Source organism: Piliocolobus tephrosceles, chromosome 21, assembly GCF_002776525.5.
Source record: "Piliocolobus tephrosceles isolate RC106 chromosome 21, ASM277652v3, whole genome shotgun sequence".
Taxonomy (NCBI): domain Eukaryota; kingdom Metazoa; phylum Chordata; class Mammalia; order Primates; family Cercopithecidae; genus Piliocolobus; species Piliocolobus tephrosceles.
This window is the reverse complement of record NC_045454.1, coordinates 22,832,073-22,846,212: the sequence shown is the minus strand read 5'-3', so window position 1 is coordinate 22,846,212 and position 14,140 is coordinate 22,832,073. Positions and strand designations below refer to the sequence as shown.

Here is a 14,140-nt window from a genome sequence, read left to right as displayed (position 1 = left end):
CTGGGCTGTGTGGACAACTGTGGCCGACTGTAGGGCTTGCCCGCTATTCTGTATGCTCCCCTACATTTCTCTACCTCTCTTGTAGTGGAATTGGTACCACGCAACCACCTCTGGCCTTTGGTGGTGGCCTTTGAGATGCAACCACCTCAAAGCCAAAGGACTTTGAAGGGAGGTGATGTGTGTCACTTTCAGTGGGAAGTATTAAAGAGTGGGTATGAGTTTTGACTTTCTTTTTCTGTGCTGGAGCAACCATGGGGGACATAAGTTCTAGTGGTGTCTCTATAAGCTGAAGAAGGGCTGCCAGACAGACCCACAATGAATTTTTGTGAACAAGAAGTAATCTGGGCTGGACACCTTGGCTCATGCCTGTAATCTCAGCACTTTGGGAGGCCGAGGCACCTAGTCAACATGGTGAAACCCTGTTTCTACCAAAAATACAAAAATTAGCTGAGCATGGTGATGTGTGCCTGTGAGGTAGGAGAATCGCTTGAACCCAGGAGGTGAAGGTTGCACTGAGCCAAGATTGCGCCACTGCACTTCAACCTGGGCAACAGAGCAAGACTCTGTCTCAAAAATATATATATATAAATCTGGTTGGGCATGGTGGCTCATGCCTGTAATCCCAGCATTTTGAGAGGCCAGGGCAGGAATCAGTTGAGGTCAGGAGTTTGAGACCAGCCTGCGCAACATAGTGAAACCCTGTCTCTACCAAAAATACAAAAATTAGCTGGGCTTGGTGACGCATGCCTGTAGTTCCAGCTACTCTGGAGGCTGAGGCAGGATAATCGCCTGAACCCGGGAGGCGGAGGTTGCAGTGAGCCGAGATCATGCCACTGCACTCCAGCCTGGTGACAGAGCTAGACTCTGTCTCAAAAAAATTTTTTTAAAAAAGTAAATCTATATTAGGTTAAGTTGTTTATTTCAGGATTTGTTACTGCAGCCTAGCTTGATCTGTCTGCCAGTTTGAAGTTTTGAGAGTCAAGATACCTGAGTTTGATTCTGAGACTACATGTGGTCTAGTGCAAGACCTTTAATTTCCTGAATCCCCTTTTTAATCTATAAATTGAAGGGTTTAAATTAGATTATATTCACAGATTCTGGATGGCAGCACTCACATGCAGGTGTTCCTTGACTTATGATGGGGGCTATGTCCTGAGAAACCTCTCATATGTTGAAACTATCCTAAGTTGAAAATGTAAGGGCCAGGCGCAGTGACTCATGCTTGTAATTCCAGCACTTTGGGAGGCTGAGGCAGGAGAATTGCTTGAGCTCAGGAGCTCGAGACCAGCCTGGGGAACGTGGTGAAATCCAGAAAAAATACAAAAATTAGCTGGGTGTGGTGCTGTGTGCCTGTAGCCCCAGCTACTCAGGAGGCTGAGGTGGAAGGATGGCTTGAGCCCAGGAGGCGAAGCTTGCAGTGAATCACGATCGCACCACTGCACTCCAGCCTGGGTGACAGAGCCAGACCCTGTCTCAAAAAAAAAAGGAGAAAAGAAAATGCGTTTAATATTCCTAATGTACCAAACATCATAGCTTAGCCTTGCCTACCTTAAATGTGCTAAGAGCACTTAACTTCAGCCTACAGTTTGGCAAAATCATCTACCACAAAGCCTTTTTTTTTTTTTTTTTTTTTCCTGTTAGAGGCAGGGTTTTACTCTGTTACCCAGGCTGGAGTACAGGGGCACAATTACAGATCACTGTAACCTCAAACTCCTGGGTTCAAGTGATCCTCCCACCTCAGCCTCTGGAATAGCTGGGACTATAGGTGCACACCACACCTGGCTAATTTGAAAAAATTTTTTGTAGAGGTGGAGTCTTGCTATGTTGCCCAGACTGGTCTTGAACTCCTGGCCTCAAATGATTTTTCCAACTTGGCCTCCCAGAGTGTTGAGATGACTGTTGTAAGCCACCATGCCCAGCCACAAAGTCTATTTTGTGATAAAAGTTATAAAGAAATTTGGATCAAAACTCAAAATTTGAAGTATAGTTTCTACTGAAAGCATATTGCTTTTTTTTTTTTTTTTTTTTGAGACAGAGTCTCACTCTGTCACCCAGGCTGGAGTGTGGTGGCGCAATCTTGGCTCACTGCAACCTCTGCCTCCCAGATTCAAGCGATTCTCCTGCCTCAGCCTCCCAAGTTGCTGGGATTACAGGCGCCTGCCACCATGCCCAGCTAATTTTTGTATTTTTTAGTAGAGACGAGGTTTCACCATGTTGGCCAGGCTGGTCTCAAACTCCTGACCTCAGGTGATCCACCTGCCTCAGCCTTCCAAAGTGCTGGGATCACAGGCGTGAGCCACTGCGCCCAGCTGCGTATTCCTTTTTTACTTTTGTAAAGTAGCAAAACTAAGTCAAGCCACTGTAAGTCAGGAACCATGTGTACACTTTTCTGATTGATGTACAAAAAGGAGACTAAGTCTGGCACTAAAGCCATCCCTGGAAAACTTTATTATTATTATTAGTTTTTGCTATTAAATGAGAAGTTAGTTATGTGAAGAAAGTGACAAAGAAAGATGAAGTAATACTTTTTTAAAAATTAGTTTTATTGAGATATAATTCACATAATTAGTTTATTTGGCTCATGGTTCTGGGAAGTTCAAGATCATGGCACTGGCATCTGGTGAGGGCCTTCTTGCTGCATCCCCAAGGCGAAAGGTGGAAGGAAGGACAGGAGAGCTCAAGAGAGCAAGACAGGATTGAACTTCTGTAACAGATTTACTCTCACAATAAACTAAACCACTCCTGTGATAATGCCATTAGTCTATTCAGGAGGACAAGAGCCTTCATGACCTAATCATCTCTTACAGGTCTCACCTCTGTAAACTATTGCACTAGGGATTAAGTTTCCAATACAAGAACTTTGGGTGATGTTTCAAGCCATAGCAACCACTATTTAACTTCAGAACATTTTCATCACCCCCCAGAAAAGCTGTACACATTAGCAAGGACTCCTCATTCCACAAATCTACTTTTTTTTTTTTTTTTGGAGACAGATTCTCACTCTCTCGCCCAGGCTGGAGTACAGTGGCACCATCTTGGCTCACTGCACCCTCCACCCTCCACCTCCAGGTTCAAGTGATTCTTCTGCCTCAGCCTCCTGAATAGCTGGGATTACAGGCATGTGCCGCCACACCCGGTTAATTTTTTTTGCATTTTTAGTAGAGACGGGGTTATACCATGTTGGCCAGGCTGGTCTTGAACTCCTAGCCTCAAGTGATCTACCCCCCCTTGGCCTCCCAAAGTGTTGGGATTACAGGTGTGAGCTACCACACCCGGCCAGATCTACTTTTTTATTTGTATAGGTTGCCTATTCTGGGCATTTCGTATCAGTAGACTCATATAATAGGAGTCTCCTTGTCTGGCTTCTTTCGCTTGGCACAGTGTTTTTAAGGTTCATCCATATTGTAGCATTTATCAGAACCTCATTCTTTTTTATAGTTGAATGAACCATTGTATGTACTACATTTGTTTATTCATTTGTCAGTTGATAAACAGTTGGGTCGTTAGCTACTTTTGACTGTTATGAATAATGCTGCTATGAACATTTGTGTGCAGGTTTTTGTTTGGACATATTTCTTCATTTCTCTTGGGTATATAGATAGGAATGAAATTGCTGGGTCATGTGGTAACACTATATTTAGCATTTTGAGGACCTGCCAAACTGTTCCACAGTGGCTATCCCATTTTACTTTTTTTTTTGTTTTTTGAGACAGCGTCTCGCTCTGTTACCCAGGCTGGAGCACAGTGGCATGATTTCGACTTACTGCAACCTCTGCCTCCTGGGTTCAAGCAGTTCTCCTGCCTCAGCCTCCTGAATAGTTGGGATTACAGGCATGTGCCACCACATGCAGCTAATTTTTGTATTTTTTAGTAGAAACAGTGTTTTGCCACGTTGACCAGGCTGGTCTCCGACTCCTGACCTCAAATGATCCTCCCGCCTCTGCCTCCCAAAGTGCTGGGATTACAGTGATGAGCTACTGCATTCGGCCCATTACATGAGCTACATGCAATGTATGAGTGTTTTGATGTTTCCACATCTTCATCAATACTTGTTACTGTCTTTTTTACTGAAGTAATCAGTTTTGATAAAGCAGACATATGGCAAACTAAATAGTCAGTGAAGATATTTTCACATGCGTATTAGCTTAAGTTGCTCTCTAAACAGTTGTAATGTGTATTGGCATATTTATGAAAATTTGCACTGTGAATTTAGCACTAAAATAAAAAGTTAATGACTAATAACATAATTCTTCAACTTGTTTAGCTTTTAGAAAATTTTTCATTTCAAAAATGAAGCACTCTTGAAGGGAAAAAAAGGAGTAAATAAAAAATGAGTTGTTTCATCCTCTCCCTCTTGATTCACCAGATATAATTGTTCTCTTGGAGCAATTTTTTTTTTTTTTTTTAAGACAGATTCTCTGTTGCCCAGGCTGGAGTGCAGTGGTGTGATCATGGTTCACTGTAGCCTCAACTTTTTGTGCTCAAGTGATACTCCCACCTTAGCCTCCCGAGTAGCTGGGACCACAGGTGCGCACCATCATGCCCGGTTAATTTTTGTATGTTTTTGTAGAGACAGGGTTTCACCATGTTGCCCAGGCTGGTTGAACTTCTGGGCTCAAGTGATCTGCCCGCCTTGGCCTCCCAAAGTGCTAAGATTACAGGTGTGAGCCACTTTGCCCGACCTCTTGAAGCATAAACGTGTGTGTATATATACACACACACACACACATATACACACACACACACCCGTGTGTATGTATATATATAGTTTTTTGTTTTTTTTTTTGAGACAGAGTCTTACTATGTGACCCAGGCTGAGAGTGCAGTGGTGCGATCTCAACTCACTGCAACCTCTGCCTCCCAGGTTGGAGTGATTCTCCTGCCTCAGCCTCTTGAGTAGCTGGGATTACAGGCACGCGTCACCACACGTGGCTTGTTTTTGTATTTTTTAGTAGAAATGGGGTTTCCTTCTGTTGGCGAAGCTGGTCTCAAACTCCTGACCTCAGGTGATCCATCTGCCTCGGCCTCCCAAAGTGCCAGGATTACAAGCGTGAGCCACTGCACCCGGCTGCATAAACTTATCTTTATAAATTATATGCTTCTAAATTATCAGGTGGACTGTGCCTTAAATGTATAGGCTTGAGTAGGCTGGGCATGGTGGCTCACACCTATACTCCCAACACTTTTAGAGGCCAAGGTAGGAAGATAGCTTGGGATTAGGAGTTCAAGGCCAGCGTGGACAACATAGTGAGTACCCTGTCTCTACAAAAAAAAGAAAAGAAAATTAGGTAGGCATGGTGGTGCATGCCTGAGGTCCTGGCCCCTGAAGAGGCTGAGGTAGAGGATTGCTTGAGCCCAGAAGGTCAAGGCTGCAATGAGCCGTGACTGCATGACTATACTCCAGTTTGGGTGACAGAGAGAGAGCCCATCTCTAAAAACAAAAAAAGTAATTGAAATAAAATAAAATATCATTGCTATCTTTTATTAATATTTTGTGTTTTGGGAGCCATTATTCTTATATTTTCCTTACATTTTTAAAATGTGGTTTCTTTTAGTTTTTTGAACCTACTTAAATTAGCTGACTTAAACTCTTTGTTAAGTCGAATATCTTGGCTTCCCTTGGGAAGAGTTTTTATTGTTTTTTCCCTTTATATGGGCTGTATGTTTTTGTTTCTTTGCATATCTTCCAATTTTTTGTTGAAAACTGGACATTTTATTTTATTATTTTTAGACAGAGTCTCACTCTGTCGCCCATGCTGGAGTGCAGTGGTGTGATCCAAGCAATTATCGTGCCTCAACCACCTGTGTAGCTGGGACCACGGGTGGGCGACATCACACCTGGCTAATTTTTTTGGATTATTAGTAGAGACAGGGTTTCACCATGTTGGCCAAGCTGGTCTCGAACTCCTTACCTCAGGTGATTTGCTCACATCAGCCTCCCAAAGCACTGGGATTACAGGCTTGAGCCATGTGGCCAGGCAACTGGACATTTTAAATGATGTAATGTAGCAGCTCTGAAAATCACATTCTCCTCCCTCTGCAGGTGAGCTCTTAGTCAGGTAAAATACAGAGATATTTGCAAATGGGGTACTTTGGGGAACCACCAGACAGGTCAATAATGCTAATTTCTTGGGAATGGTACTTTGAAGGAGCTGTAGCCCAGTTCTGCTTCCTCTGCTAACTGCCAGTCTTCTGGTCTTCAATGTGGATGCAGCTGGTAGTTTTCAAGGCTACTATGGAGCTGGAGAGCTAGGAATGGGACTCAGTCAAGTTAAAATGCTACAAAACTCACTGTTCTTACCCAGATTCAGCTATTTGTCTTTGATAAATTATCCCCAGTTTGTTAAAAGCCTATTTCCACAGTTCTGAAAAAGGTGATTCTGATTATTTTGCCAATTTTTCATTGTCTTTATGTAGTAGAGAATTTTGGTCAGGGGAAGTCCTTATTCTGCCATTTTTGATGATACTCTTTCCTTCCCCCTTTTTTTTAGGCTTTTATTTTCATGAATCTTGTATCTGTTGGTGTTTTGTTTTGTTTTCTTTTTTTTTTTTTTAAACAGGGTCTTGTTTTGTCACCCAGGCTAGAGTGCAGTGGTGTAATCATGGCCCACTGCAGCTTCGAACTCCTGGGCTCAAATGATCCTGCTTCCTCAGCCTCCCAAGTAGTGGGGACTACAGGTGCACACCACCATGACCAGCTAATTTTTAAAATTTTTTGTAGAGATGGCATCTTGCCCTGTTGTTCAGACTAGTCTCAAATTCCTGGCTTCAAGCGATCCTCCTATCTCAGCCCTTCAAAGTGCTGGGATTACAGGCTGGAGCCACTACACCAGCCTATACAATGTGAGGTCGGGGTTCAGATTCATTCTTTTCATCACCATTTATTGAAGAGACTGTTCTTTCCCCATTGGATGTTTTTGGCATCCTGGTCTAAAATCAGTTGACTGTAGATGTTTGGGTTTATTTCTGGACTTCTAATTCTACTCCATTGATTTATGCATCTTTCGTCGTGCCAGTATTTCACTGCTTTGATTACTATAGCCTTATAGTAGATTTTGAAATCAGGAAATACGACTTTTACAACATTTTTTCTTTCAGTATTTGTTTTGGTCATCCTGGATCCCTCGCTCTTTTTTTTTTCTTGCCTCAGGTTTATATGTACAGATAGCACAGGAGGACCCCAGCCCCATGCAGATGGCAGCCCGAGGGGGTCACACCAGTCCTTCTGTTCTCACATTGGTAGACAGAGATACCTACTCTGAAGCCTTTGTAGGGGCCTGGGCACCTTTGGGAGCCTGAGCTGGAACTGAAGCTGGAGCTGCAGTCTGGGCCTTGGTTTGATCCTTGGCCTTGCTTGGCCTTTGGCCGGCACAGCCTGAGTACCTTGGCAGTGCGGGCACGAGCACACTTTCCAAGCTTGGGGTGGGCAATGTAGACAAGTCGATCGAGCTTGTGGCTGACACCCTTTGGGATCTCGGGCTTAATCTCCTTGGGTTTTACGAGGGCCTTGATAGCCTCGTCATGTGCACGCATGGCCTTGGCATTGTTGACCTGCATCTTCTTTAGGCCCTTTTTGTTGTGCTTCTTGGCAAAGTGCATGTTCCTCAGGAACCTGGGGTCCACCCCTTAAGAGATTCGTATCTTTGTGATCGGGTTTCTTGATACTATTTCTGTGCCGTTTTCGGGACTGGTTGTGTTTGGTGTGGTTCTTGGTCTTGGCCATGTCTGTACCTTAAGCCCCAGCTCCTGAAGCACCTAGAACTGGAACCCTCACATTTTTATATGAATTTTAAGGCTTTGTTTTATTTTATTTTATTTTTTTTTTTTTTTTTGTATTTTTTAGTAGAGACGGGGTTTCACCGTGTTAGCCAGGATGGTCTCGATCTCCTGACCTCGTGATCCGCCCGTCTCGGCCTCCCAAAGTGCTTTGTTTTATTTTTAGAGACAGAGTCTTGCAGTGTTGCCCAGGCTGCTCTTAGACTCCTGGGCTCCAGTGATGCTCTCACCTTGGCCACCTCTAAGTAGCTAGAACAGCAGGCATGCACTACCACTCCTGGTTTCCAAATGAATTTTGGGGTCAACTTGCCCATTTCTCTAGAAAAGGTAATTCAAATTTTGAGGCCAGCACAGCGACTCATGCCTGTAATCCCAGCACTTTGGGAGGCCGAGGTGGGTGGATCACTTGAGGCCAGGAATTTGAGACCAGCCTGGCCAACATGGCAAAACCTCATCTCTACTAAAAATACAAAAAATTAGCCAGGCGTTGTGGCGCGCGCCTGTAATCCCAGCTACTTGGGAGACTGAGGCAGGAGAATCACTTGAACCCTGGAGGTGGAGGTTGCCATGAACTGAGATCGCGACATTGCACTCCAGACGGGGGGACAGAGAAAAACCCTAAAAAAAAAAAAAAAAAAAAATTTTTTTTTTTATAGAGATTGTGTTGAGTCTGTGGATGAATTTGGTGAAATAGTATAACTTTAAGCATTATAAGTTTCATTTAGAGAAAGTTTAGAAGTATGTAAAGTGAAAAAGAGTTCAATGTTTGTGATTTTTTTTTTTTTTTTTTTTTGAGACGGAGTCTCGCTCTGTGGCCCAGGCTGGAGTGCAGTGGCCAGATCTCAGCTCACTGCAAGCTCCGCCTCCGAGATTTACGCCGTTCTCCTGCCTCAGCCTCCTGAGTAGCTGGGACTACAGGCGCCCGCCACCTCACCCGGCTAGTTTTTTGTATTTTTTTTTTAGTAGAGACGGGGTTTCACCGTGTTAGCCAGGATGGTCTTGATCTCCTGACCTCGTGATCTGCCCGTCTCGGCCTCCCAAAGTGCTGGGATTACAGGCTTGAGCCACCGCGCCCAGCCTGTTTGTGATTTTTTAATTAGGTAAGCTTATAGGTTCCGCTTGGCCTTCTAGATCTGTCAAAGGAATGGGGTCAGCCTCTTCTAGAGCCACAGGCAGTCCGCCGTATAGGAACTAGGAAGCTGGTGCACCACTGAACAAAGATAGAGTGCTTCTCAGGGCTGCCTAAGACTCTCACTGTGGCCAACTCAGGTGAAGGTTTTCCTTCAGAGACCACAGAGTCTCCATGGGAACAGCCTGCCCACTTCAGCATTCCTGTAGAGTGCTTCTGTTGTACATCAGAACCTGTAAATTGTGGAGCACTCGGGTGGGGATAGATATGATTGCCTTATTTGTCATGAATTTGAAAAAAGAAAACATTTGGGAACACATTTTTTACAAGTAGCCATTTGATATTTGTTTCCTGAAAAGTTTATGAGATTTTTTTAAAGAGCTCAAATTTTATTGAACATAGAGCCATAAATGGTGGTTTATTGACTTTATATGTATGTGTTTGTATCCACAGTGTTCTTCTCATTTCTTGCCTTTGTGACGTACCTAATTCCTGTGTTGCCCACACAATCATAGAAATACAAAGGAATTATGGTAATTGGCCGTAAGTGATGAAGTATGAGTTACATTTAATTATATATTCAAAAAAGGAAAATGGAAAGAAAGAAAACCTGGTTATCAATAAGTAGACCAAACTATATACCACCATTACTTAGGTTGTAGTTGAATATGTGGTCAAGCACGCTGGCTCATGCCTGTAATCTCAGCATTTTGGGCTGAGGCAGGAGGATCACCTGAGCTCAGGAGTTTGAGACCAGCCTGGGCAACATGGCGAAACCTCGTCTCTACAAAAAATACAAAAATTAACCAAGCATGGTGGTACGTCTGTAGTCCCAGCTACTCTGGCAACTGAGGCAGGAGGATTGCTTAGGCCTAGGAGTTCGAGGCTGTAGTAGGTCAAGGTTGTGCCACTGCACTCTAGCCTGGGTAACGGAGTGAGACTCTGTCTCAAAAAAAAAAAGGTGACCGGGCACAGTGGCTCATGCCTATAATCCTAGCACTTTGGGAGGCTGAGATGGGTGGATCACCTGAGGTCAGGAGTTCGAGACCAGCCTGGCCAGCATGGTGAGACGCCGTTTCTACTAAAAATACAAAAATTAGCCAGGCATGGTGGGTGCTTGTATTCCCAGCTACTCAGGAGGCTGAGGCAGGAGAATCACTGGAACTTGGGAGGCGGAGGTTGTGTTGAGCCGAGACCACGCCACTGCACTCCAGCCTGGGCAACAGCAAGACTCCATCTCAAAAAATAATAATAATAATAAAATAAGTTAAATATGTGGTAAATGTGACTTTCAGTGAAATGTATTTTAACTTTTGTTTGGGAGAGCAGATGGTTTCAAGCAAGCGTTATTCCTGATTTTAGCTTTTTGAGAAGAATCACAGTATTCCACTGTTGTAGATATCAGAAACTATAATCAGCGATGTCCAGATTCTGCTATTTGAACCTACCCAGAGTCAGGGGTTCTAAGAAGCCACCCAAGGTGTGAAACTGGTATACCTTGCCAGGCTCCCGCTCTGCACACCCAAAGGGAAACTGGTACCAGAGGGAGGATTGGAAGAATCGTGTCTGTAAACCACCTGCCAGCCACTCCCTTCTCCAGGCTCTATTTCTGCACCCTGCACTTAAGCCCAGCTTGGTATCTGACTGTCCCGTCCTGCTTTGGGACCTTTGCCGTGGTAGTCCTTTCCCTTGTGAGTCCTACCTGTCCCTTTTGCACTTGTCCAAACCTATCCTACAATCAAGGCCTACCTCAGAATAATATTTTTTTTCGTAACAGTCTTCTTGATTTCTCTCGCCCTTTGCCCATCTCTGCCTTTGCTGATGCCCCATAAAGTTTATGAGTGCTGTGCTTGTCAACAGCCCTCACCATAATCTGAGTACTCAGGCAATCCTCCTGCAACTTGTGAGCTCTTCAAGGAGGAAACAAGAAAATGCTGAACGATGATCCAGGCCCCGTTCAACGTGCCAGCCTCAGCTTTGAAGGGGCCAGCCTAGAATCATACTTTTTTTGTTGCATTATTTTTTTATTTGAGGAATTTTCTAACAGTCATTTCATAGTTCAGTGCTCACTATTGTATCTGCTCCTGTAAGGTTATAATATGATTTCTTATTTTGTTCATTTGTAGCCCACCTGCGTGGATAACAGCATCACAGGAGTTATTGTCTGGAATTACTCATTGTCCTGTAGCCTTCCTCACTTTATCTTATTTTTCCCCCCCGACAGGAAAGGACTTAGAAGCCTTACAAATACATCTGTGCATTCTTGCTTCAGACTTTACAACTGAGGGCCAGCCCAGTCTGGAAGCATCTCTTGTTAATGTTACAAGGAAACCGCTACCTCAGCAAACAAAAGGAATGGAGGAGGAGACTTATAACAAATGCCATTTAAAAAGAAAAGAAAAACTTGTTTTCAGAAAATATTAGAGGAAATTCAGAGAATTTTAGCATTGCATAGAAGCAGCTTTACGGTAAACGGATTTGACGGGCAGGCTCTGTCAAAATTCTGCAGAAGTTTGATCTTCTTAAGGACTTTGTGTGAAGTAATTCTGTACTGCTTTTTAAATTGCTGTTGATCAGCTTCTGGGTTTTTGGGTTCTAACTTTTTTGGGTATATTGAAGACATGGTGTATTACATTATATTACATTTTTAAAAGTTAAGTTATTTTTCTGCCATTGTAAATACAAGTTTCAAACTATTCTTGCAAAGAAGTAAACATTTTTCTCAGCAAGCATATCCTTTTAGTAAGAGAGTGGAATGCTAAACAGTTCTTATCCAGCATTTTGGACATCTTTTATTTTTTGTCAGAGATCCTGCCTACACTGAAAATATTAATTATATAAACCTGTTGTCTCTCTCACCTCTACGTTGGATCACATGGTCACCTGCCTCATGGAAATGCCTTTTCTAAAACTTCGATTTGCAGAACTCCACTATTTTTATACCTAGCTACAGTCTTGAGAAAGAAGAATCAGAACCCTGACCCGCTTACGGTCGCTGGGACAATTCCCTCTCACGCATGTATTGCTGCAGTGCCCAGGACAGTAAAATGGACTACAAGCGGCGCTTCCTGCTTGGCGGGTCCAAGCAGAAGGTGCAGCAGCACCAGCAGTACCCGATGCCCGAGCTGGGCCGAGCACTGAGTGCTCCCCTGGCATCCACAGCCACCACTGCCCCCCTGGGCAGTCTGACTGCTGCAGGCAGCTGCCACCATGCCATGCCCCACTCCACTCCCATCGCCGATATCCAGCAGGGCATCTCCAAGTATCTGGATGCCCTGAACGTCTTCTGCCGCGCCAGTACTTTTCTCACAGATCTCTTCAGCACTGTGTTCAGGAACTCTCACTACTCAAAGGCAGCCACGCAGCTCAAAGATGTGCAAGAGCATGTCATGGAAGCAGCCAGTCGGCTGACCTCGGCGATAAAGCCTGAGATCGCCAAGATGCTAATGGAACTTAGTGCTGGGGCCGCAAATTTTACGGATCAGAAGGAATTCAGTCTCCAGGACATTGAGGTAGAGTATCTTTTGTGTCATACTTGTGTAGAAAAATATACTACAAAGGTAGGTGAGAATATTGTCTTAAGTTTTTTCCAAATCACTGTAATAGTAGCCTTTGTCCTCTTTCTGTTGGTACTCTGTCTTTGTAAGAAATTTGTGCATGCCAGGTTCTGAATTGCTTTCATATCAAATTAAGTAGGTTAAGGGTAGGTGTCGTGGCTGTAACCCCACGGTTACAGCCAAGGCGGGAGGATCGCTTGAGCTCAGGAGTTTGAGGCATCATAGTAAGACCTTGTCTCTACAAAAAATGAAAAAATTAATTAGCTGGGCGTGGTGGTGTGCACCTGTTTGATAGATTTTTTTTTTTTTTTTTTTTTTTTTTGAGATGGAGTCTGGCTCTGTCACCCAGGCTGGAGTGCAGTGGTGCGATCTCAGCTCACTACAAGCTGCACCTCCCGGGTTCACGCTATTCTCCTGCTTCAGCCTCCTGAGTAGCTGGGATTACAGGCGCCCGCCACCACGCCCGGTCAATCTCTCACATTTTTAGTAGAGATGGGGTTTTACTGTGTTAGCCAGGATGGTCTCGATCTCCTGACCTCGTGATCTGCCTGCCTCGGCCTCTGAAAGTGCTGGGATTACAGGCGTGAGCCATTGTGCCCAGCCTATAGATTTTAAAAATTACTTTTAGCTGTTCAGAGAGTTAATCTGACATTAATTTTTCCATCCTTCTACACCCAGAAGCCCTGGCACTCCAGAAGCCCAGAAGCTGAGGTGGCAGGATCGCTTGAGCCCAGGAGTTTGAGGCTACAGTGAGGCATGATTGCACTGCTGTACTCCAGCCTGGACGGCAGAGTGAGACCATGTCTCCAAAAAAAAAAAAGAAGAAGAAGAAAAAAAATTATTAAGCAAACCTGCCCATATTTTATGTTGTTATCTTTCAAATTTTCAAGTCGAAACCTAATTTTCAAACACTGTACTGGTAAAAGTTATTAGTGAGTACTGAGAATTCTAAATATGATTATGAGCTTTATTTGTGGATTCTTTTTTTTTTTTTTTGAGACGGAGTCTTGCTCTGTCACCCAGGCTAGAGTACAGTGGCGTGATCTCGGCTCACTGCAAGCTCCGCCTTCCGGGTTCACGCCATTCTCCTGCCTCAGCCTCCCGAGTAGCTGGGACTACAGGTGCCCGCTACCACACCCGGCTAACTTTTTTGTATTTTTAATAGAGACGGTGTTTCATCGTGTTAGCCAGGATGGTCTTGATCTCCTGATCTCGTGATCTGCCCACCTTGGCCTCCCAAAGTGCTGGGAGTACAAGCATGAGCCACTGCGCCCAGCCATTTTTTTTTTTTTTTGAATCAGAGTTTCACTCTTGTTGCCCAGGCTGGAGCGCAATGGTGCAATCTTGGCTCACCACAACCTCTGCCTCCTGGGTTCAAGCTATTCCCCTGTCTCAGCCTCCCGAGTAGCTGTGATTACAGGCATGCGCCACCATGCCCAGCTAATTTTTGTATTTTTAGTAGAGACAGGGTTTCACCATGTTGGTCAGGCTAGGGTCTCGATCTCCCAACCTCAGGTGATCTGCCAGCCTCAGCCTCCCAAAGTGCTGGGATTATAGGCAGGAGCCACCGCACCCAGCCTTTTTTTTTTTTTTTTGAGGTGGAATCTTACTCTGTCACCATGCTGGAGTGCAGTGGCACGATCTTGGCTCACTGCAACATCTGCCTCCCAGGTTCAAG

General features: G+C 44.4%; 1 protein-coding gene and 1 pseudogene across 3 annotated transcripts in view; one reads left to right on the top strand and one right to left on the bottom strand.

The window, feature by feature from the left end:
- The window catches only part of KIAA0355 (KIAA0355 ortholog), a 106,402-nt gene that overhangs the window by 38,846 nt on the left and 53,416 nt on the right, over window positions 1-14,140 (top strand). For all 3 annotated transcript variants that reach the window (XM_023229069.1, XM_023229068.2, XM_031934925.1), the window contains exon 2: window positions 11,130-12,417. In XM_023229069.1, coding sequence (XP_023084837.1) covers window positions 11,923-12,417 — 495 coding nt within the window. In that variant the 5' untranslated portion in view covers window positions 11,130-11,922. The remainder of the gene's footprint in view (window positions 1-11,129; window positions 12,418-14,140) is intronic.
- LOC111553922 lies at window positions 7,254-7,723 on the bottom strand (annotated as a pseudogene).